This window comes from Lagenorhynchus albirostris, chromosome 15, assembly GCF_949774975.1.
Source record: "Lagenorhynchus albirostris chromosome 15, mLagAlb1.1, whole genome shotgun sequence".
Lineage (NCBI taxonomy): Eukaryota > Metazoa > Chordata > Mammalia > Artiodactyla > Delphinidae > Lagenorhynchus > Lagenorhynchus albirostris.
Genome location: NC_083109.1, coordinates 51,817,780 through 51,844,781, shown reverse-complemented (window position 1 = coordinate 51,844,781; position 27,002 = coordinate 51,817,780). Strand labels below are relative to the sequence as shown.

At 59.7% G+C, this 27,002-nt stretch overlaps 6 protein-coding genes across 18 annotated transcripts; 3 read left to right on the top strand and 3 right to left on the bottom strand.

The window, feature by feature from the left end:
• Nucleotides 1-3,425: 3,425 nt before the first annotated feature.
• BICDL2 (BICD family like cargo adaptor 2) lies at nucleotides 3,426-11,062 on the top strand. Of its 9 annotated transcripts, none has more exons than XM_060125234.1 (11): nucleotides 3,426-3,497; nucleotides 4,641-4,741; nucleotides 4,872-5,185; nucleotides 7,458-7,673; nucleotides 7,805-7,921; nucleotides 8,019-8,165; nucleotides 9,051-9,245; nucleotides 9,362-9,511; nucleotides 9,976-10,106; nucleotides 10,358-10,478; nucleotides 10,565-11,062. In XM_060125234.1, exons 3-11 carry the CDS (start codon nucleotides 4,904-4,906, stop codon nucleotides 10,724-10,726), a joined length of 1,521 nt encoding a protein of 506 aa, XP_059981217.1. In that variant the 5' UTR covers nucleotides 3,426-3,497; nucleotides 4,641-4,741; nucleotides 4,872-4,903; the 3' UTR covers nucleotides 10,727-11,062. The 9 variants fall into 9 exon arrangements, with proteins under 9 accessions (XP_059981217.1, XP_059981215.1, XP_059981213.1 ...); XM_060125232.1 differs by having other exon boundaries at nucleotides 4,641-4,745; nucleotides 4,890-5,185; XM_060125230.1 differs by having other exon boundaries at nucleotides 4,641-4,745.
• Nucleotides 11,063-11,097: 35 nt separating this feature from the next.
• Nucleotides 11,098-14,361, bottom strand: THOC6 (THO complex subunit 6). 2 transcript variants are annotated; one of them, XM_060125239.1, is made up of 13 exons: nucleotides 14,024-14,361; nucleotides 13,072-13,187; nucleotides 12,907-12,971; nucleotides 12,713-12,816; nucleotides 12,593-12,630; nucleotides 12,461-12,509; nucleotides 12,268-12,339; nucleotides 12,064-12,166; nucleotides 11,929-11,978; nucleotides 11,777-11,839; nucleotides 11,567-11,677; nucleotides 11,347-11,481; nucleotides 11,098-11,267 (listed from the first exon to the last, which is right to left on the bottom strand). In XM_060125239.1, the coding sequence occupies exons 1-13, from the start codon at nucleotides 14,060-14,062 to the stop codon at nucleotides 11,187-11,189; spliced, it is 1,026 nt and encodes a 341-aa protein (XP_059981222.1). In that variant the 5' UTR covers nucleotides 14,063-14,361; the 3' UTR covers nucleotides 11,098-11,186. The 2 variants fall into 2 exon arrangements, with proteins under 2 accessions (XP_059981222.1, XP_059981223.1); XM_060125240.1 differs by lacking the exon at nucleotides 13,072-13,187 and having other exon boundaries at nucleotides 14,024-14,358.
• HCFC1R1 (host cell factor C1 regulator 1) lies at nucleotides 14,131-15,803 on the top strand. 2 transcript variants are annotated; one of them, XM_060125244.1, is made up of 4 exons: nucleotides 14,131-14,579; nucleotides 14,889-14,945; nucleotides 15,032-15,187; nucleotides 15,431-15,803. In XM_060125244.1, the coding sequence occupies exons 1-4, from the start codon at nucleotides 14,485-14,487 to the stop codon at nucleotides 15,564-15,566; spliced, it is 444 nt and encodes a 147-aa protein (XP_059981227.1). In that variant the 5' UTR covers nucleotides 14,131-14,484; the 3' UTR covers nucleotides 15,567-15,803. The 2 variants fall into 2 exon arrangements, with proteins under 2 accessions (XP_059981227.1, XP_059981228.1); XM_060125245.1 differs by having other exon boundaries at nucleotides 14,134-14,579; nucleotides 15,059-15,187.
• Nucleotides 15,804-16,041: 238 nt separating this feature from the next.
• On the bottom strand, nucleotides 16,042-18,100 carry TNFRSF12A (TNF receptor superfamily member 12A). The gene is made up of 4 exons (XM_060125246.1): nucleotides 17,946-18,100; nucleotides 17,098-17,202; nucleotides 16,741-16,875; nucleotides 16,042-16,655 (listed from the first exon to the last, which is right to left on the bottom strand). Exons 1-4 carry the CDS (start codon nucleotides 18,037-18,039, stop codon nucleotides 16,600-16,602), a joined length of 390 nt encoding a protein of 129 aa, XP_059981229.1. The 5' UTR covers nucleotides 18,040-18,100; the 3' UTR covers nucleotides 16,042-16,599.
• CLDN6 (claudin 6) lies at nucleotides 17,402-21,826 on the top strand. Of its 3 annotated transcripts, none has more exons than XM_060125243.1 (3): nucleotides 17,402-18,293; nucleotides 18,580-18,806; nucleotides 20,539-21,826. In XM_060125243.1, the coding sequence occupies exon 3, from the start codon at nucleotides 20,565-20,567 to the stop codon at nucleotides 21,228-21,230; it is 666 nt and encodes a 221-aa protein (XP_059981226.1). In that variant the 5' UTR covers nucleotides 17,402-18,293; nucleotides 18,580-18,806; nucleotides 20,539-20,564; the 3' UTR covers nucleotides 21,231-21,826. The 3 variants fall into 3 exon arrangements, with proteins under 3 accessions (XP_059981226.1, XP_059981224.1, XP_059981225.1); XM_060125241.1 differs by having other exon boundaries at nucleotides 17,402-18,370; nucleotides 18,477-18,806; XM_060125242.1 differs by having other exon boundaries at nucleotides 17,402-18,806.
• Nucleotides 21,827-22,323: 497 nt separating this feature from the next.
• Nucleotides 22,324-23,216, bottom strand: CLDN9 (claudin 9). Its single transcript, XM_060123349.1, has one exon. It carries the CDS (start codon nucleotides 23,214-23,216, stop codon nucleotides 22,563-22,565), a length of 654 nt encoding a protein of 217 aa, XP_059979332.1. The 3' UTR covers nucleotides 22,324-22,562.
• Nucleotides 23,217-27,002: the final 3,786 nt, after the last annotated feature.

The window sequence follows — 27,002 nt, the reverse complement described above, 5'->3', positions numbered from 1 at the left end:
TAAGAAGGCAAGGGGAGTGGGACTTCCCTGGTGGTCCAGTGAGTAAGACTCCATGCTCCCAATGCAGGGGGCCTGGGCTCAATCTCTGGTCAGAGAACTAGATCCCGCATGCATGCCGCAACAGAAGATCCTGTGGGCCACAACTAAGACCCGGCACAGCCAAAATAAATAAATAAATATTTAAAAAAAGAAAAAAAAAGAAGGCAAGGGGAGTATTTCAGATGAAAGGGATCCAAAGAGAAATGTTCAGTCGATCACATGTGATAATGGTACATGATTATGTAGAGGGATATCTGCGTCCTCAGAGATGCAAGGTGAAGTAGCCAATGGTTTAGTAAAATGTGTGCGAGTGTGTGTCGTGTAAGAGAGCAAGAAAGCAAATGTGGCAAAATGTCCACCATTGGGAGCTTAAGTGGAGGGTATTCATTGTGTTATTTCAGCAACTTTCCTTTAGATTTGAAACTTCTCAACCCTATTGATTCCACTGATATGTATGACATGGATGAATCGCAGCAGCATTATGCTGGGTCAAAGCAGCCAGGAGCAGGGACTTCCCTAGCGGTTAGGAGTTGGTGCTTTCACTGCCACGACTCCATTCAGAGAGCAATCTGGAAGAGGCAAAGTAAAGCAGATCAGTGGTTTCCAGGGGATAAGACCTGCGGAAGGAGCACGGGGAGCTCTGGGTGATGGACCATGGAGCTGGGAGAGCAGTGTGGGAGAGATGCCCGTCAGGGGCTCAAGGAGGAGCCAACACTGCCCACACCTTGATTTCAGGCTTCTGGTCCCCAGAACTATGAAACAATACATTTCTGTTTTTTGAGCCATAAATTTGTTATGGCAGCCCTAGGGAATGAATACCTACCAATAAAGTCAATTTTTTTTTTAAGTTGGGAAAAAACTTGGAAATATCAGGCTAAATGAAAAAAAGCAAATTACAGAACAACGTATTCAGTGCAAAACATTTTATAGGAAAGTTTTAAATGCCCCAAATAATACTACTTATTGTTCATAGACTCTGTATCTGTCGTAAAAGCCCAGAGGCACCTTGGTCTGGAAGTGCGCCATTCCCTGGGTTGCCTCACTGGAGGGGGTGGGGCATTCTGCTGGCTTCCGCTGCCCAGCAAAGGCTGCCCAAGTCCTTGTGAAGTCTGTGGAGGTTTCCCCAGGGAGGAGACACCAGGACTCACCAGGTGGTTAGGAAGGCTGGGGAGAGCATTCAGGGCCGAGCCAGAGCTTGGAGGCTCCAGGAAGCTGGCTTGCTTGGGGGGTGGCTGGAGACCAGAGGGCTGGGTTATTATCATCCCTGCTCTTATCTGGACATGTCCCAGCATCCCTAGGGCTTCCCTGGGGCCACTCTGTCACTCTTATCCATCTTCACCTGTGATCAGCAGGGAGGCTGGGGAGAGGGGAGCTGGGGGACAGGGGAGGGGCTGGAGACCAGGACTCAGGTCCAGCAGGGAGGCTGGAGGCCAGATTCAAATGTCCAAAGAATGACTGGGGCTGGGAACCAGGCAAGCTGGGATGAGAGGTCGGCTATGCAGCCACAGACAAATCACTTTGCCTCCCTGAGCTGGTAACCTGTCTGTGAATGGCAATGACTTAATAGGGTTGCTGTGAGGATGAAATGCATTGTAATACGTGTGGTGAGTCATTTCTTAGGGCCCTGCTGAGGATCATGAGCACAGCCTAAGCGCTGGTACTTCACCCTCATTGAATTCTCAGAACTCCATAAGCTAGGAACTGTGATCGCCTCTGTTTTACAGATGGGGAAACTGAGGGCTTCAGAGGCCAGTCAGCTGAATGACACAGGTACACACAGCTGACATGTGACCAAACTGGAATTTAGATTGAAGCCATGTGATGCCAGCACCCGAGAGCCAAGCTCTTTTGCTGTTTGTTTTATTGGTGCCTTTCTGGTTTATAGGTCTACACCTCCTCCAACTTCCTGGGTGGACTGTGAACCTCCTTTAGGAGTAGGGCCTTGAGCACTTCATCTCCAGGTGAGCCCACCCCCTGCCTGGCAGGAGGGGGGCTCAGGGAGTGGAGTGTGGGTGCATTACACCTGGGGCCCCGGGTGGTCCTGGTATTTGGAGGGAGTTAGGTGGCAGCACCGAGGCAAGGCTGGGGTGTCTCCAGCCCTCTGAAGTCTGCCAGGCTGTCCCACAGGTGCTATGGGAGAATGTAGTAGCCTTGCCAGGCAAGGCAGCCCACAGACCCCTTTGCAATGTAATTGGTACCCCTGCTCTGTGCTGGCAGGAAACCTTGTCCCAGCCCCGGACGCAGTAGTCCCAGCCCCCGAACCATCCCTCCAAGGAATCCTTGCATCCATTTCCCCACAAGTCAGGAGTCCCAGCTCCCATCTTCCTCCTGTTTTTCTAAAACTCAGCCAGATAGGACTCCAGTCCTCCAAGACTCAGAAGCCCTGACCCCTCCAGCCAGAGGGGCAGGGAACCCAGCTGATACTGGCTGGCAAAAGCTGATTATGGACATTTCTGCCCATCTCCACATTCAAGGATGTCACATCAGTAGCTTGAAATCAGCTTTGGAGGGAGTACTTACAGCACAGAAATTGGCAAAAGCAACAACTCAGGGCATTCTTTTTCCCCAGAGAGTCTGTTGTTAAAGTGTTACCAGCATACCATTGCTCCCAGTCCTCCATCTGTCCCTACTCACCAGGACAGGAACCCCTTTTACAGGGACCCAGGGAGCCCTGGAAGTCTGAGGAGACTCCTGACAAGCCACCAGGCCACGGCAGGGGCATCCCCCGCATGCCCAGGCTGCACTGGGCTGGACTCCAGAACCCAGGCCTGGATCCTCCCACTCTCCATACCCAGACCTCTGCCTCTGCCTCTGTGCAGCCTGGGAACTGAGAGCCTCAAGTTGGGAGGCACACAGGCTAAGGTGTGGATACGGGCAAGTCACTTTAGCTGTCACCTACAGCACGGGAATCAGCATAAGAGCACACACCCTGAAGTCACACTTGTGCTGCTCACATTCAAGTTCTGTCCATGTGACCCCAAGCAAGTTAGATTCTCCCTGGCCCTCAGTTTCCTCATCTGTAAAATGGGGATAATAGTAGTTCCTGCTTCATTAGGATGTCATGAAAGTAAAGAAGTTATCCCCATATAAGAAGATATTATTACTTAGCATATTACTTAGCATTAATACATGTTAGATTTGTTGTTATTGTTAATAATTTCCTATCCCACAAGGGAAGTTGTGAGGGGAAAGGAGCTGACATATATACTCAGGGATCTGCACACAGCAGGTGGTCAATGGGCCCTGTCGTTTTCCGATGGCGGCAAGATGGGTCACTGGCTCTGACCTGGGTCGAGGCGACTTTCTTTGGGCCCCACCTGGCCATTCCGGCCACCAGGGGGCGCCCCATCCTTGCCCGTGGCACCGCCCCCTCACCTGTGCGGGCAGTTCACCTGGCGCCGTCTCCGGAAGAGGGGACCGGGGCCGCGGGTACCTCGGAGGGAGCCCGGCGTCGTCGGGTGAGAGCCTAAGGGGCGCCGAGGATGGGGGCCCTTCAAGTTTTGGGCGGACCGGGCCGGAGAGAGTGGGCGAGTGGGGCATGGGGCGGGGCAGGAGCGGCCGGGCCGGACTCCCGGGGCCGGGAAACGGGGGACGCGGGCAGGAAGGAAGGCAGGAAGGCGGTGGCTGGGCTAACGACGCCTAGGGTTGGGGGTCGAGGCGTGGGGACCCTGACGCCTGGGCTGAGGTGCTAATAACTGGTAGCTCGGTGCCGGGAGGGGTGAGGAGGAGGGATACCCCTGAGTTCCAGAGTGGTGTTGGGCCTGCAGAGGCCATGTCAGTGAGACCCCCAGCCTGGCCGGGGGGCATTTGGGCTGGGACTGCCGCTGATGCCTGGGTCCTGAGAGTAGGCCTAGGGTCGGACACATGGCGAGGGGAGGAGGGGAAGGGACAGATGTGTGTGCGCGCGTAGGGGGTGGAGAACCTCAGGAGTGCTGGAGAGGGGTAATATGCCAGGAAAGCCCCATGTGTCCCCTCCCTCCTGAGCCCTGGAGCCCCTGAACTGCGGGCCCTGGCGGCCCTAGGGGAGTGCCACCAGGCTCCCATCCCCAAAGCCGGGCGGGAAGTAAACAGAAACCTGGAGTGGACGGTCGGGCGGCAGTGCCGGCACAACCTGTTACCTCGCCGGCCCGCCCACCCGCTCAGGGCCTGGAATCTGGGGGACTGGGGCCAGCAATCCAGAAGGGGTGGGCTGAGGGTCTGGGCACCTAAGTTCAGGATGGGGACCTGAGAAAATAGGAAAACAAGGGCCAGGAGGGCTGGGGGGCAGGGAACTTGGGCCTGGGCTTCTGGAAAGGGAGGGTGCTGGATTTCTGGGGGCTAAGGGCTCAGGACACGGAAGTTCACAAGGCCCTGTATTCTTGGGAGAAGAGGCTGGACTAATCGCAGAGTCCTGAGTCCCAAGAACCTGGGTTCTGGGAAGAGTTTCTCAGCTGGTAAGAGGCTGGGAGCCAGAACAGCTGGGTCATGGGAAGAGGGGGGTGGGGACTGTCACTGGGGTGGTGTGTGGTCCTGGAGCACTGGGAGAAGGTTTCCTGGGAGCAGAAAACATCTGCTAGAGGCAGAAGCCTGGACAGCTCTTTTCCTGCTTCTCCCTGCCTCAGTTTACCCTGGGGACATTAAAGGAGCTGGACAGCCAAGACACAGATCATTAACCCTTCATGGCCCAGGGAGGCCCTGGCTGCAGGACCGAGAGGGCCAGTAGGCAGGTGAAGAACTGCAGGAGAGCCACGTCTTGGCCAGTGTGTGTGTGTGGGGGGGTGGGGGTGCGGGGCAGGGCAGTGAACCCCTTTGGGCTGCGGTGTAGAGTGTCATGCAGCTACCTCTCCCCACAGACCTACCTGTCCCCACAGACACTGCAGGCACCATGAGCTCCCCAGAAGGGCCCAGCTTCCCATCCGGGCTGCTCTCCAGGGGCACCTCCCCCAGCAGCAATGAGGGCTTCTTCCCCTTCATGCTGGAGCGGCGGGACTCATTCCTGGGAGGGGGCCCAAGGCCTGAGGAGCCCGAGGACCTGGCCCTGCAGCTGCAGCAGAAGGAGAAAGACCTGTTGTTGGCCGCAGAGCTTGGCAAGATGCTTCTGGAGCGCAATGAGGAGCTGCAGCGGCGGCTGGAGATGCTGAGCGCCCAGCACTCCGAGCATGAGGAAGTGAGCTGACAGCAGAGGGCAGGGCTGGGGGGATGGAGGACAGGGGAGGGACCAGGCAGGGGGGCAGGGAGAGGAAAGCCAGGCAGGGGGATGCCTCTGGAACAGCAGTTCAGGTCTGGGACCAGCCTCCCTGGCAGTGTTGCCCAGTAGTTAAGAACATGGGCTCTGAGGGCAAGACAGGACCTGGGTTCAGATCCCTGCCTGGCTTTGTGACCTTGGGCAAGCTGCTGGACCTCTCTGAATCTTGGGTCTGTCTCCTCAGCAGTATTGCCAACAGATCCTGGGCTCTCTCCCTGCCTGGCTCTGGGCTAAGCACTTTCCATGCATCATCTCAGTCAATTCTCACCCGGCTCTGGGAGATATGAACAGTTCCCTCTGCCCAGGCTGTGGTCAGCCACACTCTCACCCTGGGGGTCACATCTGGTCCCCTAAACACCCTAGACACCACTGACTCCTGTATCCATGTCGTCGGCCCCACACCCTCCCCACCTGGCCACCTAATGGGCATTTCAACATAAGTGGCACTGGATTCCATGACCCCATCCCCTGCTGTCCCCACCCCAGCTTCCCGCCGTAGGACCAGAGCCTGCACATCTCTGTGACCTCTCCCTCCCACACTGGCAGGCCCTGTTGATTCTTCTTCGAAACTAGATTGTGAGTCTACCCACTTCTCACCGTCTCTCCAAGCTGGCCGCAGCCCCATCATCTGCCCCAGACACTGCAGCTGCCTCCTCACTGGTCCTCAGCTTCCACTCTTGCCCCCTGAGCCCCTTCTCCATGGGGAAGCCAGAGGGATCCTCAAAAATTGCAAATCAGATCATTTCAGTCCTTGCCCAGAATCTCTCAGTGGCTCCCCCTCACATTTAGAATGAAACCAAAACTCCTCCCCTTGTGACCTCCTTGACGTCAGCCATCTCAGCCACGCAGTCCCTTCTCAGAGGGGGCCTTTTTTCAGTTCCCTGAGCAACCCACGCTTATTGCCTCAGGGCCTTTGCACTTGCTGTCCCTTGCTGTAGCCCTCTTCCTTCTTGCCCTGCAGGAGTCAACAGACATCACTTCCTCCTGAAGGATCCCCATCCCACCCCACTCCTTTTCATCACTTACCAGGGTTTCTTTAGAGCTCTTAATGTTCCCCCTCTGAAACTACCTGGTTCAATGAAGTGTCCATTTGCCTCTGGACTCTAAGCTGCTTCAGGCACGGAACTTGGTGGTCTCACTTACTGCTGACAAAGACTCCAAAACAGGGTGAGCTCAGGAAATATTGGATGGATGGATGGATGGATGGATGGATGGATGGATGGATGGATGGGACTTGGAGATATTAGGGAACTTGCCTTACCACAAAGCAGCAGCAGAGCAGGACAACGGCCAGGACAATCAGACCCCGAATCTGTGGGCTCCATCCTAGAGCTGTGTTGCCCCCACAGTATTTGGTTAAGGGCTTGGCTGCCTGGGTTAGAATCCCAGCTCCACTAACTCACTGTGTGTCCTTGGGCAAGGCTTTTAACCTCTCTGAGGCCCAGTTTCCTCATTTGTAAAATGAGGATGTTAAGGAGTCTAAGTCTCGTGGAGTAAATAATATAATATAAAGTGCTAGCACAGGCCCTGGCAGGAATGCCTGCTAATCATTGTAGCAGCTGTGATTAGCTTCACCTTCCTGCGTGGAGAGTCTATGACGGGGAGGCAGGAGACGCTGGCCCCCTGACTTGCCTGCCTCCACAAGCTGGGCATCTGGGTGTGCCAGGAGCATCCCCCTGCTGGTTAGACAGGTTTGGGGGAGGGCAGGCAGAGGCCTGGGGCCAGGGTGTGGCTAACCAGGGTTAATTAGAGGGAGCTAGCCAGGAGGAGCTGGGGGAGAGGGATGGAGCAGAGAGGCTGGGCAGAGGCCGAACCTCCCGAGCCCCTGGAACCCAGGTGTGTGAGGCCATGGGCCGAGGCTTCAATTCTGCCAGACTCAGGCGCCACAAACGGCGCCTACGCCCTCGGGTCCAGAAGCCCTGGTGGCAGCCAGAGGTGAGTGGGCATCAGGGAGCCCCGCCCAACTCTGGCCCAGGGTCAGCTCCTCCTGGAAGCTTCTTTCTATTGCTCCCCCTCCTCCTCTACTGTCTGAGGCTGTGTCTTGCCCTCTGCCCACTTCCTCCCCGGCTCTCTCATGTTTCTGGTTTTCAGGCTTGTCTCAGACCCCCCTTGGACTTTCTTTGGGTCTCTGTCTCCCTGCGTCCCCTCCAGTCTCACCTCTCCCCGTCTCTACCCTCTGTCCGGGCCCCCACAGCGGCTGCAGCAAGAGAACCATGAGCTCCGCCGAGGCCTGGCAGCCCGGGGAGCCGAGTGGCAGGCCAGGACTGTGGAGCTGGAGGGGGACGTGGAGGCCCTTCGGGCCCAGCTGGGGGAGCAGCGTTCTGAGCAGCAGGACAGCGGACGGGAGCGGGCACGCGCCCTCAGTGAACTCAGTGAACAGAACCTCCAGCTCAGCCAGCAGCTGGCCCAGGTGGGACGGCTCTGACCCCGGGTCCCTGGGAAGGAGTGGCAGATACCTGGGTCCTGGTGGGAGTGGGTGCACTGGGCTTGGTGTTGTGGCTTGGGCCAGCTGAGGGCTCCACTGCCTCCCCCCACCCTCAGGCCTCCCAGACTGAGCAGGAGCTTCAGAGAGAATTGGATGGCCTTCGGGGTCAGTGCCAGGCCCAGGCCTTGGCTGGGGCAGAGTTGAGGACACGGCTGGAATGTCTGCAGGGGGAGGTGAGTGCCAGCTGGGTCTGTTGAGCCTGGAAGGCTGGCTGGGAGCTGTCTGTGCCTGGCCTAGCCCTTCCACTCCAGCTCTGAGGCCTTTCCCCAGAATCAGATGCTCCAGAGTCGCCGACAGGACCTGGAGGCCCAGATTCGAGGTCTGTGTGAGGAGGTGGAAAAGGGCCAGGGCAGGCTACAGGCAACCCATGAGGAGCTGCTGCTGCTACGGCGGGAGAGGCACGAGCACAGTCTGGAGGTGACTAGTAGGGTTGGGGTGGGCAGCTGCATCCAGCCAGGGCCTTGGCCACTGCCTCAGGGCTTCCTGGGAGAAGACACCAGAGCTGGGTCACTGGGAGCCCTAACAGCTGGTCCAGAAGAGCACAGGCATTAGCACAAGGGCAAGTGGGAGCCATAAGCTACTGAGCAGGAGCAGTAATCTTAGAATGCATCAGAGACTGGCATCTGGGAGGCCAGGGATGGGGCTGAGGCCAGAACTCAGGGCAGAGATGATAGGGACCTGGACCAGGTCTGGGCTGTGAAAATGGAGGAAAGGAAATGAAAAGAGGCAGTATGGCTTGATGTTTGAGATCTCAGGAGTTTGCATTTTGTGGTCAAATTACCTGGGTTCTTATTTCAGTGTCCCTTCCTACTATTGTGGAACACCAGCCTCAGTTTCCCCATCTGTGAGATGGGATGTAATGGTACATGGCTGTGGTAAGGGTGTGAGACACTCAGCACATTGCCCAGCTTAGAAGAAAGGATCAGTCAATGCTGGATGATAGCACTAGTGAGAGAGTTAGAAGGTAGACTGGTATGGTCGGGGGAGGGGGTGGGGCTTTTCGAGGTGACCTGGTGGGGTGGGACTGGAGGGACGGTGATGGGAGACTTTGAAGCCGGGACACCCATCGGCGCCCTGCTTTATAGGGGAGGAAATTGGTGTCTGCCGAGGGTAACTGCGCGGCCCAAGGCAGCCCAGCGATCCGGGAGTGGGAGCCAACTTCAGCGCTGGGCTGCGCGGACGCGCGGGGCTGCCTGACTCTCTGCGGCGTGCCGGCGCCCCCTGTGGGCCGGCCGCGGGATGCCGGTGGCGGGAGCACCTGGCTGACCGCCCTTGTTTCACTCTGTGGTGGGTTGGTCGCAGCTGGAACTCGCGCGCTCCGAGGCGGGGGAGGCACTGAGTGCGCTGCGGAGACTGCAGCGGCGGGTCTCGGAGCTGGAGGAGGAGTCGCGCCTCCAGGACGCCAACATCTCAGGAGCCTCGCTTCAGTCAGAGCTTGCCCATAGCCTCGACAGCAAGGACCAAGACCAGAACGCGGACAGAGGCGGAGATGCTCTGGTGAGCTCTCGGCCCACCAGCCCCTATACGTACCATCCAGGAGGGCTGCAGACTCCGTCCCTCCTTTTTTTCCCACGAGGTTTGACACTGCACTGACCAGTTTCTTTGGTGAATAGGCCACTCTGCCCCCAGAGACCCAAGAGGCATCCAGCCACCAGCCTTCGCCCCAGGAGGAGAGGTTGGAGCCTCCCAGGAAGCGAGCATCCCTGAGCCCAGCGGAAATACTGGAAGAGAAGGAGGCGGAAGTGGTCCGGTTGCAGGATGAGGTGGGGGGAGCACAGTACTGGACGCAAAGCCCCTCTCAATGTCAGTTTCTCTTTCCCATCTACATCTCCGAACCTTTGCCCACGAATTCCCCTCTACCTGGATAGCCCTTCAACCCAACAAACTTGCAATCATGTTTGAAGAGTCAGCCTGTATGTCACCTCCTCCAGGAAGACTTCCTGAACTACACTGCCCCTTTAGTCCCACCTCCCAATGCTTCTCCATGCATCCTTCCTGCAGGCTTATACCACCCATCTAGCCCCGACCAGCCCCACCCCTCTAGGCGCTCAGAAAATTCATCTCCAGCACAGGACCACAACTGTCTGGGTTGTTTGTGGAGCAGGCGGGGATGGGGGGTGGGGGAGGGGGCGGGAGGGCGGCGAGCTGGAGTCCAGGCTGCCTGGAAGAGTAAGAGCTGGGGCACTCAGGGGCCTACCTGCCTTTCTGCACCTTACCCTGTCCGCAGATAGCGCTGCAGCAGGAAGAGCTACAGTCCCTGCGGGAGGAGCTGCAAAGGCAGAAGGAACTGCAGGCGCAGAAGGATCCCGAGAAGATCTTAAGCGGTGCCCTCTCGGATCGGGACGAGGCTGTGAACAAGTGAGCATCTGCCACCATCCACCACCGCCCCAGGGCGGGCTGCAGGCCCCCAAGACACTCTGGCCTTTCTGGGTCTCGGATTCCCTCCCGCGAGTGCTATAATTGTCCCCACTCTGATGCAAGGGCCCTCTAACCTCCCTGGTTTCGGTATTAGCGGCCTCACTCCCGCCTGCGTCCAGGAGCCCCCAACCACCACTGTTCGCTGAGGCCCCAGCGCCCTCGTACCTGCTCTCTGCCCCTCGCTCTTGCAGGTCCCTGGAACTGGCCCTGGAGCTCAGCCGCGTTTCTCTGGAGCGGGACTCCCTCTCCCGGGAGCTGCTTCGCACCATCCGCCAGAAGGTGGCGCTGACGCAAGAGCTGGAAGCCTGGCAGGTGAGGGGCGGTGCCGGCGGGGCGGTGCCGGCAGGGGCGGTGCCGAATGCTGACCCGACCTGCCGGCCCGGCCGCCCTGTCCGCAGGACGACATGCAGGTGGTCATCGGGCAGCAGCTGCGATCACAACGCCAGAAAGAGCTGAGTGCGGCTGGATCCGCCCCGAGCCGCAACCCGCCGCGCCTCTCGCTGCGCCTGGGCCCTGGGCCCGCCGGCGGCTTCTTCAGCAACCTCTTCCGAAGGACCTGAGCGCCTGGTCGAGGGGGCCACCTTTGCCCTCTTTGGCTCACTTTCCTCTTCTGGCCAACGGAGCAACGGGCCCCGACTGTCTGCCAAAGGCGGCTGGTGCCCTCTCCACCCCGAGAGGCTGGGCAAGGGCTCACCGGGAGCAGGGGCCAGCTTTGGGGACCAGGGACCCCAGGTGGGTGGCAGGGGCAGGTGTGGCAGAGCTGTTTTTCGAATCTATATAAGTCTATCTTTTCCAGGGACTAGGCCCCCTGGCCCCCGGCATGCTCCAGGACAGGGTTGAGGGTGGGTATTTATGTATCAAGCTCAGAAAGAGTAATATATAAATCATTGCACTGACTTGGCCTCCATTCTTGAGAAAAAAACACATGAAAAAAAATGCCCCAAATTTTATTAGTATAAAAAAAAGAAAAAACCAAACCACTCCGAACCCCTGAGATGGAGGTGGGGGTGTTGCTGGAGGTCAGAAGGACAGGGAGAAAGCTCGGTAGCCCAGATTGGTGAAGACATCCACCCTGCAGCTGTTGCCTGCAGCTGTCAGGACCTAGAGGCAAGAGGGGAGTGACTGACCTGCCCACATGCCCTGGCTTCCCAGGATCCCCACTGCCCCTTGCTGAACCCACCTTGCACTCAGGGGCTGCTGGTTGCTGGTTGAGGCTGAGGCTTAGCAGCCCTGGGGAGGAGCCAGGCACCTGGGCCTTGAGCTCCCCGCTCAGCTGCCACTGATTGACACAGCGACCCTGTCCAGCTGATAGAATCTGTGGAAGACAAGGAGGGGCCTCAGGGTTCAGGGCTGCAGGGGGAGCGGGGCAGGGCTGGCAGAAGCAAGACAGAATGCCTCACCAAGTCCTGGTAGAAGGTAACGTGCTTCTGTGGTGCCCGCATGGGGAAGACGGTGGTGGGTGTGGAGGATCGAAGGTGCCAGAGGGTTAGTGCTGGACCACCTCCACAGACCTGGGCAGAAAGGTGGGGGTCCCCAGCCGCCATGAACCACAGCCATCAGCTGGACAGGGCCCGGAGCTGCCACCCCATCCTGCACTCTGCCCGGCTCACCATCCAGTCGGAGTCGGTTGCCAAACATCCAATCCAGCGCCCATTGTGGGGCCTCGAGCACTCCTGGGAGGGAGGAGGAGAATAGAAGAGGAGGTGAAGACACAGGAGATGCCCAGGAAGGAAGAAGGACAGAGCATGGGGTGCGCCCTCACCTCGTGCTTGTAGACCTCAATCGTCTGGACCTCCTTGGCCGTGCGGAGGTCTGTGGGGGAAGAACCATAAAAAGTACCCTCCTTGCCCCAGCCTCCCTTACCACCATCTTTCCCTCCAATCAGACATTCCCTTACCCCAAAGCCGCACGGCCCCATCCTCGCCACCTGACAGCACCTCGGGGCTCCGCTCCCGCAGTGCCAGGCAGTGGATGTAGTCTGTGTGGCCCCAGAGGGCCCGCTGCAGGGAGAGGGGCAGTGTCAGGACAAGATCCAGGAAGGATGCTGCTGCCCCTGCTCCCCCACCCCGCCCCTGCCACTCCAGTTCCACAGCCCTCTCACTGTGAAGGTCCCCGTCTCAAGGTCCATCGTATGCAACTGACAGTCTCCCCCCGCCAGGATGAGGGAATTCTCCTGCAGAAGAAGGAAGGATGGGGTCAGAAGAGAATGTCAAGTCAGAACAGGGAGAGGGGAAGGATTAAAATTTGGGCCCAAAACAGGGCAGGGCAGAGCCCCGATTAAAAAGGGCTCAAACCTTGGGGACGAGAAGCAAAGCATTGATCTCAGGTACTTCCAGACTGGTCCTGGGAGAGAGAAAGCAGAGTCAGCTCTTGTGAGGCAGTACCTTCACCCCCACATGCCCTCTGCCCACATGGGCCTGGCTCACCTGTATGGGGGCTGACGACGCCACAGCTCCTTACAGCCCTTCATGGAGGAAAACACTGGGTGACCTCAAAGGCTCTCTCTGGGTCTGGGCACCTCACCCTTCCCCCAGCTCCACACTCACCTTCTTAAGGATCTCTGCCCAAAGCCAGGCCTTCACCTCCCCATCCCCAGCACTGAGCAGATGTCGATCAGTGGAGACCATGCTGTAGACGGGTCCATCGTGGGCTAAATGGAAGTACAGAACCTGAGTGACCCTGTCCTGCTCCTCTCGTCCACCCGGGGGTTCCCTAAGCTGGCCTCAATGCCTGCACCCACCTTGGAAGGTCACCATGGGCTTCTTACTTTCCTCTTTGGCCTCAGAGCTCAAAGCAGCAGACAAGCTGAAAGGAGAGGGGCCTGAGATTCAGAAGCAGGGGGCATCAGCCCCAGGAGGACCAAGTGCCAGAGCTAATGGATGGTGGGGAGCAGGGGCAAGGGTACCTAAAGATGGCTATCTGCCCGTAATTGTTGCCGGCTGCCAGGAACTTCCCACAGGGTGAGACATTCTGGGAAAAAATGATCATGTGCAGCCGCTGCAGGGCCTGAAATACTTCCATCTGTGGAGAGAGGCTGGATGAAGGCTGTCTGGGGCGTCTGGGACCCCTGAACCACACACTCCTTCCTGCTTCCCCAGCTGCAGTCCGGCCTCCCGCCGCAGTCCGGCCTCCCACCGCACTGACTTCTCAGTTCTCCTTTTTATAGCCCACCAAGCAGGCACCTGTCCATATAGTCCCAGGAGTGGCTCGAAGAAGGAGGTGAGAAAGGGGAGAGTTGAGGCTTGATGCCTATTGGAACTTTTGTTGACCAAGGACTCAGCCTCTCCTCCACGTTTCCTCAACTGTCAAAAGGAGCCCACTGGAGATTTCGTCACGATTGGATGAGCTACTGTATATAAAAAGCTTCGCACAGGGCTGCCTCGGAGAAACCGCTTAAAAAGTGGCTCTAGGGGCTTCCCTGGTGGCGCAGTGGTTGAGAGTCTGCCTGCCAATGCAGGGGACACGGGTTCGTGTCCGTGGGATCCCACGTGCCGCGGAGCGGCTGGGCCCGTGAGCCATGGCCGCTGAGCCTGCGCGTCCGGAGCCTGTGCTCCGCAACGGGAGAGGCCACAACATTGAGAGGCCCGCGTACCGCAAAAAAAAAAAAAAAAAGAAAAAAAAAAAAGTGGCTCTATTACTCCAATACAGAAAAACGTACTGACTCCTAATCCGTATCATGACTTTCATGTTAGGCCCCTGAGGTATTTCTGGGTTACTCTCCCTCCCTCGGGTCAGAATCCGAGTCCCACCAACAGCCCACGCAAAACAGGTCTCGAGCGCACGACTCCTTGCCCGCCCCTTCGGAGCCGGGCATGGACTACAAACCCCAGAAGGTACCACGCATCACGCCCCCTCACCTGACCCAGAGGCACCGCTTGCGGCATGGCTCGCTCCATCTCGAGAAATAAAAGTCCCAGAGTGCTCCGCGCGCGACGAAGCCTCACGAGACCGGAAGTGCCGGCGAGCGCCTCCCTTTCGCGGCGCGTCACCTACCCAACACTGGTGGCGGGTCCGGCGTGAAGGCGGCCGCCGCGTAACCCGAGTCCCAGGAGCGGAGGTGACCGCCAAGAAGGTCCCAACACTAAGTGGCGCCCTCCTCAACGCCACTACGCCAGGTCCCTTCCCCTACCTCCCCTCCCCTACCCCGCTGAACCGACCCGCCTTCCAGTCGCGTGCCGTCCGTCTTCCGCGCCTGCGTGGAACCTGGCCGCGCGCGCGCGCGCGCCTAAAGCCACGCCCACGTGTTGAGCCCCGCCCTCGGAGGCTCCGCCCCCGTCGCCCGGATCCCACCCCTCCGCTCGCAGGACCCCGAACACCAATGATCTTGCAGCAACCCCTGGAGCGAAGCCCCCAGGGTCGGGCCCGGCGCGACCCGCGGGCTGACTCAGGGGCGTCCCGAGGCCTGGACGCGAGGTGTGTGTGGGGGCCCTGGGTGGGCCTGGCCCGGGGGCCCAGGAGCTTTGCTGGGCCCTCAGGGCTGGTCTGCAGGATGACACGCGGTGGGGTTTATCGGCAGGGCTTGGGCATGAGTTAAGACAGGATTGCAGACTCTGGACAGACTCCGAGGCAGGCTTCTGGATGGTCTGGGAGAGGAGGTGACTTAGGCGTCAGCTGAGACAGGGTTGGGCTGGGGGCTCCTGGCTGACGCTGCAGGCTTAGTTGGGCAGATCCTGGGGATGGGTCCAAGAGGGTGGGGTGCTCCTGGCTCTCTTTTCTTCCCAGCTCCCCTCTCCGAGGACCTGTGCCCATGAGTACCAAGCGTCGCCTGGAGGAGGAGCAGTGAGTTTGGGAGCAGGGAGGGACTCCCAGCAAGCCCTCTGTCACCTCAGGTCCCCATCAGACTACCTCTCTTCTGAATATCCCAGGCTGCCTGCCTCCTCGTCTCTCCCCAGGGAGCCCCTGCGCAAGCAGTTCCTGTCTGAGGAGAACATGGTCACCCATTTCTCTAGACTCAGCCTGCACAATGACCACCCTTACTGCAGCCCCCCCATGGCTTTCCCCCCAGCTCTGCCCCCACTCAGGTAGGCACAATCCACAATCCATTAGCTGGGCCTTCTGGAGGATCATACCCAATCCTCAGAGCCAATCTCCAGGCTCTGCCTCATCTTGCTATTTTTAGCTTCTAGCCAACCTCTGTTGTTTCCCTACTTGGCTCCTTGGAAGGTGCCAGCAGTCCAGGAGCCCCTGGGGACCTGTACCAGGTGGGGTGTGGCTCTGCCAGTCCAGCCTCAGCCCTGTGCCGTGACTGTCATTTCCTCTTCCAGAAGCCCTTGCTCTGAGCTGCTTCTCTGGTGCTACCCTGGGAACCTGATCCCTGAGGCGCTCCGGTTGCTGAGGCTGGGGGACACCCCCAGCCCCCACTATCCTGCAACCCCAGCTGGGGACATAATGGAGCTCTGAGTGCTGGGGGGCAGTGCCCCTGCCCACCTTCCTTCTTCCCCACAGCAGGGGAGGCCAGCACTCCCACGAAGGGAGCAGCTGCCCTGCTTTTCCTCCAGACCAGGCCTCTGGGCACCAGGACCTTCCCCCAACAGAGGACACTGAGCCCCACGGAGCCCTGGGGTGGGAGGCGCAGGAGCATGGGAAGGGAGCCGTCCCCTCCCCAGAGAACTGAATAAAGATTGCTGAGCAAATGAAGGCTACAGTGTGGAACCCAGGGCCTTTGGGAAAGGGAGGGCAGGGCAGGGGTGCTGGATGCTGGGGTTTCTCCTCAAGATCTTCCCTGGAAAACGGTCAGGGCACAGCCAGGTCCTGGCAGGCTGGGCTCAGGCATTGAGAATGTGTGAGTCAGAGCCTCACCCCCACCCCCGCGGCTGACTCACTCCTCCCTCCAGCTCTGGGAAGTCAGGCTGGGATCATGCCACTCTCCAAACCATTTAAAGTTAAAGATTCTTTTATTAATAAATTCTCTCCCCCTCCAAACTTTCTTCCCAAAATAAATATCTCCCCCCTTTTGGGGGTTGGAGGGGCAGTGTCTTAGGGCCAGCCGTGCTAGAGGGCCAGCCCCCTAGAGTTAGGAACAGGTCCCTAGCCCCCCAGGCTGAGACCCCCTGGTGGAATTTCAGTACATCTGAGTGGGTGGGTCCTGATGTTGTGTCTGTCTCTCAGGTCAGCCTGGCCCCCAGGCCATAGTGGGGGTGGGGGGACCCTTGTGCAAATGCTGTGGTTCCTTAGTGTCAGCTGTCTGGCATGAGCCAGCCAGGGTCTCCTTTTCTATTCTGGAGCCAGAGTCAGGGCAGTCAGACACCTTGGAAGGCCCTTCTGAAGCCTGGACCCAGGCCTCAGAGAGGTGACTCGCTGTCCCCCATCCCTCCACACCCCTGTGGTTGGAGCAGCCTGGCTCTGGCTGTGTCTGGGAGGCTGGGGCTGGCTCCAGAATGAATGAATGAAAGATGAGTGGGCGCAGCCTCCTGCTGGCAGGGGGCGCTCACTGTCACTGGATCAGGGCCACGCCAGGACAGCCCTCCCCGCCGGTCTCCTCGATGGGGGCTGCAAGATAAGAAGAGGGGCATCAGGAGCGGGGGAGTTGTTGAGGAATGATGAGGGGCCGTCGGGCGGGCCGGGGCACACTTACTGGTAAACTTTTCTCTCCTGCGGCACCGTCTCCAGACCAGGAATCCGGAAAGCAGCCCCAGAACGAGGGCCAGGCTCAGGGCACCCCCAAGGATGGGCCACAGCAGCCTGAAGGAGGCTGGAGGGGCCGCAGCGCCTGGGGGCGGGACTCCAAGTCAGACCTCGCCCCTCTAGGGACCAGCCCCGCCCCCTAGATCGGAGCCTTAAGCCTTTCCTCCACCTTGGTCCCTACCCCAGTCAGAGCCCCTTCCTCAATCCAGCCTCTCCCAATTAATTCCACAGATCTGCTCCCCTCTCCACTCAGCAACCCTCTCCCCCAGACTGGGGTCCGCTCGCCTCTGGCCCCGCCCCCACTCACAGCCCAGGCAGAAGTCGCTGTGCGGTCGCGTGGGGCACGATGCGCAGTCCATGCACTTGTCTAGGTCCGCGCTCCAGGAGCTGCCGCGAGAGCAGGGGGTGGTGCCTGGGGAGGGGGCCACGAGTCAGAGGCGGGGGGCGGCTATTTTTGGGGCTGAGGTCAGGGTCGGCCGGCTCGAATAACGTGAGTCACCGGCGCCCTCCCTCCACATTCCTCACAGGTGACCGCACGGCCCGACCGGGACACGGCAGCGCGGGGGAGAGGGGGGCGTAGTGCGGGACGCTGGGGGAGTGGGTCAGGTCCCCATAACAGCCCCCCCGCCGCCGCCGGCGGGTGACTCATTCCTGGGCACCGGGCCCGACCCCGGTCCCTCCCCCCGCATAGCTGGGCACTGAAGTCACCGGATGGAAGGGGGCACCCCACATGGTATGGGGGGCACAGACCTCCGTGCCTCTCAGCACCCCCCCAACTCTCCGGTTAAGGGGGGTGGGCAGACCCGGTATTGATCAGGCTGGGGGCGTGCCACCTTACCGGACGGGACATCCCTCCCTCAAACTTTTCTTCTCTCTCCACTTCCGAGTCCAGACTCAGGACCGAAGCCTCCCCCGCCCCCCAAGTTGGACAGGCGGGAAACTGAGGCCCGGACTACGGATGAAGCTGGGAGCGAGATGGGACCTCTCCTGGCCAGGGAGCGCGGTGTCTGGAGACCACCTGACCCCGGATCCCCATGTCCGCCTAGTCCCCCCAGTTCTGCCCCCTCCTCTAGGCCCCCAATGACGGCTCCCCGATCCCGGACCTGGGAGTCCTCCGTCTCCCACGCCCTCCCGCCCAGCCCGGGCCGGGCATACCTGGCACTCGCTCCCCGGCCGCGGCGCGCAGCAGCGCCAGCCCGAGCCCCAGCACGAAGAGCCGCGACAGCGGGCGTAGTGGGCCAGGAGACATGGTGTTCGTCGGGCGGCGGCTGCAGTCTGCGCTGGCCGCCCGCGTACCGGGGCAGACAGCAGCGGCCCCGCCTCCGCCTTCCGGGGCGGATCCCTAGCCTCTGCCCGCCCCATGATCCACCCCTAGATGCCGGGTCCCGCCCGGACCTCTAAGTTCAGTTATTCGCTCAACAAACGCCGTCTCTGTGCGGGAGCGGCCAGAACGCCAAAGGGATGCAGATCTGGCCCTGCCTTCTCGGTGCGGAAGCCCAGGAGGTGCATGTTGGGCGAGAGGGCGGATCTGACACGAAACAACCCAGCACAGAGAAAGCTGTTTCTTAAGGGCCCCGAGGGTATGATAATAACAATACAACAAAAATAATAATACTGTGCCCTTTAATTTCTACCTTAGGACATAGTTACATAGTAAAATGTGGGCTTGTTGTCTCCATTTTTCAGACTAAAATGAGGCTCGGGAAGGTTAGGTGAGTTCCGGAGTCGAGCCCCAAGCTCTGTTCGGCTCCATACCCTGCCCCTTGACCCACTGCTTGCCGGACTTCAGCCAGTTGATGCCCTGCACCCGGGCCAGATGGGGGAGCAGCGGCTCCAGGCTCGAGCGCCCCCCACTGACGAGGTTGGGATTCGCGCGTCCGCCGCGGTCTGGACTGGGGTCTCTGCCCCTCCCCTGGGCGGTGGTCCGGTGACGTCATTGCCTCTTTAAGACCCCCGCCTCCGCCCCAGTCCCAGCACTCCGCCTGCTACTCCGAATCTTGGTGGACTCCTTTGCAGGTGAGCCTGGGGGAAGTGTGCGTGTCGTGGGGGAGGGGGTAGGTGCCTCGAAGATAGGGGGGCAGGGGGAGTGGCGGAGTTGGGTTGGGGTGCGCGTGAAGAACCTGAACTGATTGGGCGGCAGCCACCCAGGGCCAGGAGCCCCTGGGCGGGGGGCTGCACCAAAGCCCTAATGGGGTCCTTTGGCGGAAGGGTTAAACGCCCCTCCCCCCAGCCCGGGGACAAAGGCACCGAAACCCAGGCGCCCCTCCCCCACCTGTGCTTCCCTCTGGGGCGGGGCTCCCTTCCCCCTCACCTGCGGGAGCGGACCCTGCAGCTAGCGCCGCCATTAGAACCTTCCAGGGTGCGCGGCTTCCAGGCCGGGGGGCTGAGGACACCCTTCTTCGGGCCAGACTCAGAAGGGAAATAGGGATCGAGAGCGGGAGGGGACGCCCTCGGATGAGCCGAGCCTGTAGTGCGTGGAAAGGGAAGGGGTCGAGAGCAGGGACACGCTTGTAAGGGAGAGGTGCTGGGTGCCTAGTCTGGCGTGGCCCCGGCCCTAACCCGGCCAGAGTCCTGGAGGGCTGACACTGGGTTTGGGATTAGCGCCATACGGCCCGCCGCGTCCTATCTCCCCCCAGGCCATGAGTTCGGCCCGGGTTATGGGCGGGTGCAAATGAGTGGAGAGTCTGCCCTCTGGCCACCCTGGTGGGGCCGGTGCTAAGTTTAGGTCCGAGCCGTGCGCGGGAACTTTGGGCAATGGAGAGCCACAACGGGACCCTGAACGGAAGGGATCCCCCGCGGCGACCTCCAACACGAAGTGGGATGTGAGGGGGCCAGGGCTGCCCCAGAGGAGATGTTTCACTGGACAGACCCCAAGGGTGGTAACTTCTTTTAGGGAAGTTGTGTCCTGAGAGAATGGCACTTGGGGCAAGAATACACAAAAAAATGTCACCAACCTTGGGGGTCTGCTCTGTGGCCCCCCTAGGGGAGGACAGAAGGGCAGGAACCAGGGAGGCAGCCGGTGGCCTTGGGAAAGGAAGTGCTTCGGGGTGGGAGGGCTGTTTTTGTTTTTGTTTCCCTCCATCTCTCCTGCCCCATCCAGGGTCTGACTGGGTGGGATTGGTTTGGGCCAGGCAGTGGCAGGCAAGGCCAGGGCTGACTGGCCACCATGTACACAAGATCTTAAGATCAAACTGGCAACCGCCTGTATGGGGTACAGAACCAAGTTGGGGTGAAGGGTTTGGACATTTATGTTGGGTGCTGGGAGGAAACTTGTATCTCTATTCTTGGTGTTAAAACTAAGTTTTAAGCCTGAAACTCATGGCTAGAGCAAACCTACCACCCATTAACCCTGTGGAAACCACCAAAAAACTGCATTCTATTGTTTCATCCCTTTTGCCCCTTTGTACCCAAAGTAGCTGAAGCCATGGGCAAGCATGTGCATAGGCTTTATATTTCATTTGCACTCAAAACAACTAGGACTGGGTTGCTTACTTTTTCACTCTTATAAACTAGTGCCTGTCTGGGGGAAAAAAAATACTAAAGCATTAAATGCTCATTTTGCCCATGAGAAAATGAGGCTCAGGGAGCATGCCTTGCCCATGTTACAGGACACGGTGTCCTGATTCCCAGGGTTCATACTCTTGGTGTCCTGTGTGGTGGCCATGGCATGTGGCATGGGGTTTAGCATTCACTGGGAACCAGGGGCTGGGCCAGCTGATCTTAACGTTACTCTGCTTCTGTCCCGCAGTGCAGCTCCTCAACCTCAACCTCACCATGGCCTCTGCTGGTCTGCAAATCCTGGGGATCGTCCTGACACTGCTTGGCTGGGTGAATGCCCTGGTGTCCTGTGCCCTGCCCCTGTGGAAGGTGACCGCCTTCATCGGCAACAGCATTGTGGTGGCCCAGGTGGTGTGGGAGGGGCTGTGGATGTCCTGCGTGGTGCAGAGCACTGGCCAGATGCAGTGCAAGGTGTACGACTCGCTGCTGGCGCTGCCCCAGGACCTGCAGGCTGCCCGAGCCCTCTGTGTCATCACTCTCCTAGTGGTCATGCTCGGCCTGCTGGTCTACCTCGCAGGGGCCAAGTGTACCACCTGTGTGGAGGACAAGGACTCCAAGGCCCGTCTGGTGCTCATCTCTGGGATCATCTTTGTCATCTCAGGAGTCCTGACCCTGATCCCCGTGTGCTGGACTGCCCACACCATTATCCAGGACTTCTACAACCCCCTGGTGGCCGAGGCCCAAAAGCGGGAGCTGGGAGCCTCCCTCTACCTGGGCTGGGCAGCTTCTGGCCTTTTGTTGCTGGGTGGGGGGCTACTGTGCTGCACCTGCCCCTCTGGGGGGTCCCGGGGCTCCAGCCATTATATGGCCCGATACTCGGCCTCAGCCCCACATACTGCCTCTCGGGGTCCCTCTGAGTACCCCACTAAGAATTACGTCTAATTCGGGAAGGGGAGCGTGGGCTCCCTTGAGAGTGGAGCCTAACCCTCTGAGCTGGAGCCATGGCAATGGTGATCCATGACAGCTTTGGTGTTGTTTTTGCTTTATATTGGTGGGGGGCGGTGGTTAATCCATTTGGTAACCCACCTGGGCTCTGCTCCTGGCGTTCCTCACCTTTGGATGATGGAGCCAAAGAGGTGATGCTTCAGAGTTTCTGGATCTTTCTCCACCCTGGACACCCCCATCTTAGAGACCAACCTGGAGCTTTGGGCCCCATGTGAAGGGTGCTTGCTATCCAGGTGCTTTCATCCTGTCCCCGAGAGTTCCTGCTGATGTTGGGGGTAGGGCCTCCCTAGGCCTGCAGAGACAAGCCTTCCCTCGCTGGTCAGGCCTCTGGAACCCCCAGGGGCTTTTGAGCCATGTGTAGCCTCTAGAGGAGCAGGTGATAAGTTTCCAAAGACCCACCCACCTCCAAGTCTTCTGACCTCTGGCTTCTCCATCCTGAGTCATGTCCCCCCTGTGCTGACCCCTGACCCTCCCATCCCCAGCCCCTGTGCACTTCTGCCATGTCCTGCCCACACTCACCAGTTTTTACTAAATAAAGCACATTTTGTTTGGTTACTTGCCTTTGGTGTTGCTGGGGGTCTGCTGAGTGCCAGCCTGGCAGGAGGAGGTGGGCACAAGTCACTCACCTCCCGTGTTGCCCCCGTGCCTTGCGTGGCCTGAGTGAGGTTACCCACTGGTCAGGACCTGGAGCAGGCCTTGGCCAGACAAACCCAGGAGAGGCCATCAGGTCTTCCCGGCCCAACCACAGATCAAAGGAGCCGGGTTACAAATGGTCTATTTATTCCCTACTCAAAGGTGGGGGTGAGGGGGGTTGATGATGGGCAGGGCCTCCAGGCCTGGAGGAGAGTGGCTGCTCCCAGATGACCTGTCCTGGGCCTCTGGATGCTGGTAGTGGCCAGGTCAGAAGGGACCAACTCCAGGCCAGGGAGGGCATAAGGAGCTACTGCCCTTTGAGTGAGGCCCAGGTTCTGGGGGCAGGGGAGGGCTCAGGAAGAGGAGGGCCAGCCTGAAGAAGGAGACAGCAGAAGAGAGAAAATTGGGGGAAGCAGGGGCAGGCCAGGGCACCCTGCCTGGATGGAGGTGGGGACCCTGAGGAGGGTCTAGACTCAGTCAGGCCCGCTGAGACTAGCCCTGCAGCCGGGCTGGGCTCCAGCATCTGGAAAGTGGGTTTCACCTGGGGGAGGGATTGACAGTAGAAGGCAAGGATTAGGGCAGGGCATCCAGCACAGGGTCAAGGTTCTAAGCAGCAGGCTTCCATGGACATTCACCTCACACGTAGTCTCTCTTGTCCAGCCCAGATGCACCCGAGCGGGAGGGGATAGAGTAGCCCAACCTCGGTCCCCGGGGCCGGTCGATCTGGGGCGGGGGGCATGTGCAGCAGAGGAGGCCCCCGCCCAACATAAGCAGGGCAGATGCCGCCCAGCCCAGGTAGAGAGAGGCTCCCAGCTCCCGCTTGAGGGCCTCAGCCACCAGGGGGTTGTAGAAGTCCTGGATGATGGCGTGGGCGGTCCAGCACACAGGGATGAGCACCAGGATGCCTGAGAGGAGGAGGATGACCCCCCCGGTGAGCACAATGCGGGCCTTGGCGCCTTCATCCTCCACGCAGGTGGTACACTGTGCACCCGTGATGGCCACCAGCAGGCCAAGCAGAGCCAGCAAGAGGGCGATAACGCAGAGGGCTCGGGCAGCCTGCAGGTCCTGGGGCAGCGCCAGCAGCGAGTCGTACACCTTGCACTGCATCTGGCCGGTGCTCTGCACCACGCAGGACATCCACAGCCCCTCCCACACCACCTGGGCCACCACAATGCTGTTGCCGATGAAGGCGGTCACCTTCCACAGGGGCAGGGCACAGGACACCAGGGTCCCCAGCCAGCCCAGCACAGCCAGGGTCATGCCCAGGAGTTCAAGAGCAGCCGAAGCCATCTGTTCCCTCAGTTAGGTCTTCCCAACTCTAGGAGACCTGGTTGATTTGCAGGAGTGGGTCCGATGCTGCGGAGCGTAAGTCAGCGTCCTCTGACCAAGACAGTCCTCACATCTGTGAGCCTCTGGCAAGGCACCTCCTCGCTCCGTGCCCCTCACAGATGTGTCTCTGAACCTCCACAAACACAAATCAACCTCAAGTCCTGCTCAGCTGAGCGGCTGGTGTCCCTTTGAGGGGCCCGTCGCCCCTCAGATGCCCAGCGGCTGCTCCTGCCACCCTGCAGTCAGGTCCCACCGCCGCCTGTCTGACCCAGCTTGCACGGACCCTCCCGACCCACCTTCAGGCTGAAGAGAGATGTGTCCCCAGAGTTGGTGCAGGTTCACGCTGAGCAGCTCACCTGGCAGTGCCACCTGGGGACTCTGCTGGCTCCCGGTTGCAGGCGGGGTTTTAAGGCCAAGGCAGGGGAGGAGCAGAGAGGCCGAGACTGGGGAAGCCAGAGTGATGGGAGGAGGCGGGGCTGGGGATGGGATGGGGGCCTCAGGGTCAGTGCGGGGGTGGGTCATGACCAGGATGGAACAGGGGAAGAAAGAACATCCATGCCATAGGAACCCATGGACAAAGGAATGGGGAGACTGAGGACCGGCTGTGGAGGAAGGAATGGGGGCCATAAAGGAACTGGCTCAGGACAGAAGTGGGAGGGTATCTTGGGGAGCCTCCTGTCCCCCGCCCGCCGCTGTCTCTGCTCTCCCCCACCCCGTGATGCAAACGCACCAGCTTCCCCAGTATCACACACCCCGCCCCTGTCCAGCTGCCCGCCAACCGGGGACTCTCTGGAATCTGATCCGTCTCCCGTCTCAGCCCAGTGGCGCTGGCGGCTCCCGAGGGAGGGGCCCTGCCCGCACTGTTCCCCAGCAACAGGTGCCTGGCGCTCAGCTCAGGTGGCATCACCCAGGCAATGGCCTAGAAAACCACCACCCCCAACTTCTACATCAGCTCAGGTGTGCCATCCCCACCCCTGCTGCTGAATCTGGGGGCTGAGCTGAGGGTGTCTGGGGGCCAGGGACAAAGAGCCCGTTGTGCAGGTGGGGGAGGGGGAAGGGGGAGAGTAGCAGGGGCGTGAGCCCTCCGTGGGGGTGCAGCCCCAGCACCCAACTCTGTTCCTCGGGGAGTGGGACACCACAGAGGAGGGCGTCCCTGAGCCCTGCCCCACAGTCCTCAGGAAAGACACCCCTCCTGAAGACCCCCTCAGAGCCTGTGACTCCCCTCGTGGGGGCAGCCTGGAAGTCACACAGACCATGGCTCAAATCCTGCCCCCAACCCAGGGCCAGTTCATGGAAGGTCAAGGTCCTTAGCCTCCTTGGGTCAAAGGTCCCTTTGAGAAGCGCACAAACAGGAGCCCCTCATTTGGGGCGGGCCATGAGCTCCTTCAAGGCCCTCCCTGGGTGCTAAGAACTGAGGATTACTGTGTGAAAAGGGAGTTGGGGGCTGATGAAAATTCCACTTTCCGGGGTGGTGGAGAGGACCCCCGGGGGAGAGCCTCTCCACCCGCCCTCCTCCTGAGGAAGCTGGAGCTCACCTGGCCTGTGGGGGCAGGGGTGGGAGGCCCCCCAATGCACACCTGGCCGCTGCACCACTCCACGACCCTGAGGGAGGGGAGGGGTGCTAGGTGCCTCCTCACCTACCCAGTGGGGCTTCATTTATAAAGGATTCTAATTTCAAGTGGCTGCATTGCTTCTGGGAATGGGTTTTAGCAATTTTTTGGAAAAGAGGTTTATAACGTCATCAGATTTGCAAAGGGGTGGGTGCCCCAGAAAAGCACAAGAACGCCTCCCCCTAAAATGGAAAAACTGAGGCCAGTGCCAGCCAGTGGGTCTGATAGGCGGACGCCAATGATTGGCGCTTTCTCCACACTGGGTGCCTCCCCAGAGAGGGGCAGAGATAAACTGGTATGGGCTGACCTGGTGGCCCCGGCCTGAAGACGGGAGGAGGGTGCTGATGCTAGCTGGCTGGGACACGGCCAGAGCTCCCTGCTGGCTGTGATGGGCAGGGGGAGCCCTGGGCAGGTTGTCCAGCTCATCTAGTGCCCCCTCACGCCCCCAGGCCTCAGACTTCATGGGGTAGGTGGGTGGTTGAGAAGAAGGGCAAATAGAGGCAAGCCTTCAGTGGGCTCCCTCTGGGGCCACCAGGAATCCAGTCACACAGGTTTGGGCAGGCAGGTGTCAGGGAGCAGCAGCCAGCCCGGATCTCTGGAGGGCCCACCGAACCGCACAAAAGGCCTCCCATCCTGGGCAGCCTCAGCCCAGGGCCTTTTCCTTCCCCAGGCCTGGAGAGAGTCTGCCTCCTGCCTTGGGCATAAGGTCACCAACTCATCCTGATTTGCCTAGTACATTCCTGGTTTGAGCACTGAGTCCTTTGTAGGGTGGTCGCAGGGGATGGGGACAGTTGGTCAGCCTGCAATTGGGCCTTGCTTTAAGGGCCCACCAGTTCCACGGGCAGCTCCAACCCCCTCCCCCCAACGTCGTGATGGGGCCTGGTGTGGGCACTACACACACCAGGTAAACGTGGTGCCCAGAGATGGCACAATGAGGACCCTAAACTTCTTAGATCCCATTTCCTCTTCGGCACGACATGTCTACACTCTACCCCTGCACTGCCACACGGGAGGTGGGCGGTCAGAGGATGAAGACACCCCTCTTGCCGCCGCCCTCAGAAACCAATCCCAGCCAGACCTGCCTCCGGGCACGGGGCAGCTTCAGCTTCCTCCCACCTGTCTCCCTTTTCCCCCTCTTGATAAGGCGCCTCCTCCAAAGCCTAGACGGAGAGTAAATGTGGGGACATTTGTCAGAGAACTAGGAGAGGCACACTGTGTGTGTGGGGGGGGATGGGCAGCAGAGGTCAGAGTCCCAGGGCACCTGGGCAGGAATGTACTGCCCACCCTCAGCCCTCAGCCCTCCTTAGGCCACGGCTGGGAGGCCCCAGGCCCTCTCTTAGGTCCTCTGGTCAACCTGGATTCAGCTGGATCTGGGAACCAAAGGGTTAAAGTTGGGGCCTAGGCTGGGCCTGGGACTCGGGCTGGAAGGCTACGGACAGGAGAGGCCGGGACCCCCACTGTGTAGTTACCATCTCAATGACACTTTACCGAGTCCGCAGGAAGCCCCACCTCATCCGCCACCTCCTGGGAAAGAGGTGGGGGAGGAGAACCTTCCCCGCTGTACCACTGAGGGAGGAAACCAAGGAAGTGGAGGGGGGCTTGTCCTCCTCACCCCTTCAGGGAGTGACAGAACCGAAACTAACCTTTGTTCTCTCTGGGAGGGAGGAGGGGTGGGAGGCTCAGGTGGGCAGAAGAGACTGCAGCTCAGCTTAGATGAAGGTGAAGTGGGAGGGGGTTAACTCCAATCCTATTGTCCATCTCGCTCCCCTTACAGGGGAACAGGACAAAAGAGGGGAACTGACTGTGGCCACCATGGTGCCAGGAAGGGTATGGAGGTAGCTATGGGGGCTGCACAACAACCCCAAAGGCTGCATCGCCCATTTCCCTGGGGAGGCACCTGAGGCCCCGAAGTTGCAGGTAGAAAGCCCCTGGCTCCTGAACCAAAAGGAAAAGAGGAAACACTGACATCCCATAATAATTCTCAGGGACTTACGCCCCCATTTTACAGACAAGGGAGCAAGCTCAGAGAGCTAAGGAACTTGGCCAAGAGAACACGTGGGAAACAGGACAAGCCTGATGCAACCCCAGACTGACTTCAAAGCCTCCAGCTCCCTGCCCAGCAACGCTGGCTGAGCTT

Coding starts and splice junctions, on each gene's coding strand:
- BICDL2 (XM_060125234.1), top strand. CDS start 4,904: ATGAGCTCCCCAGAAGGGCCCAGCTTCCCATCCGGGCTGCTCTCCAGG. Junction 7,674..7,804: donor TCAGCCAGCAGCTGGCCCAG/GTGGGACGGCTC, acceptor CCCCACCCTCAG/GCCTCCCAGACTGAGCAGGA. Junction 8,166..9,050: donor GGCACGAGCACAGTCTGGAG/GTGACTAGTAGG, acceptor GGTTGGTCGCAG/CTGGAACTCGCGCGCTCCGA.
- THOC6 (XM_060125239.1), bottom strand. CDS start 14,062: ATGGAGCGAGCCATGCCGCAAGCGGTGCCTCTGGGTCAG. Junction 11,840..11,928: donor TTGAGGTCTACAAGCACGAG/GTGAGGGCGCAC, acceptor CCTCCCTCCCAG/GAGTGCTCGAGGCCCCACAA. Junction 11,268..11,346: donor CAGCAGCCCCTGAGTGCAAG/GTGGGTTCAGCA, acceptor TCTTGCCTCTAG/GTCCTGACAGCTGCAGGCAA.
- HCFC1R1 (XM_060125244.1), top strand. CDS start 14,485: ATGATCTTGCAGCAACCCCTGGAGCGAAGCCCCCAGGGTCGGGCCCGG. Junction 14,580..14,888: donor TCCCGAGGCCTGGACGCGAG/GTGTGTGTGGGG, acceptor TTTTCTTCCCAG/CTCCCCTCTCCGAGGACCTG. Junction 15,188..15,430: donor CCAGCTCTGCCCCCACTCAG/GTAGGCACAATC, acceptor TTCCTCTTCCAG/AAGCCCTTGCTCTGAGCTGC.
- TNFRSF12A (XM_060125246.1), bottom strand. CDS start 18,039: ATGTCTCCTGGCCCACTACGCCCGCTGTCGCGGCTCTTCGTGCTGGGG. Junction 17,203..17,945: donor GGCCGGGGAGCGAGTGCCAG/GTATGCCCGGCC, acceptor CCCCCTCCCCAG/GCACCACCCCCTGCTCTCGC. Junction 16,876..17,097: donor CAGCGACTTCTGCCTGGGCT/GTGAGTGGGGGC, acceptor TCCCGCCCCCAG/GCGCTGCGGCCCCTCCAGCC.
- CLDN6 (XM_060125243.1), top strand. CDS start 20,565: ATGGCCTCTGCTGGTCTGCAAATCCTGGGGATCGTCCTGACACTGCTT.
- CLDN9 (XM_060123349.1), bottom strand. CDS start 23,216: ATGGCTTCGGCTGCTCTTGAACTCCTGGGCATGACCCTGGCTGTGCTG.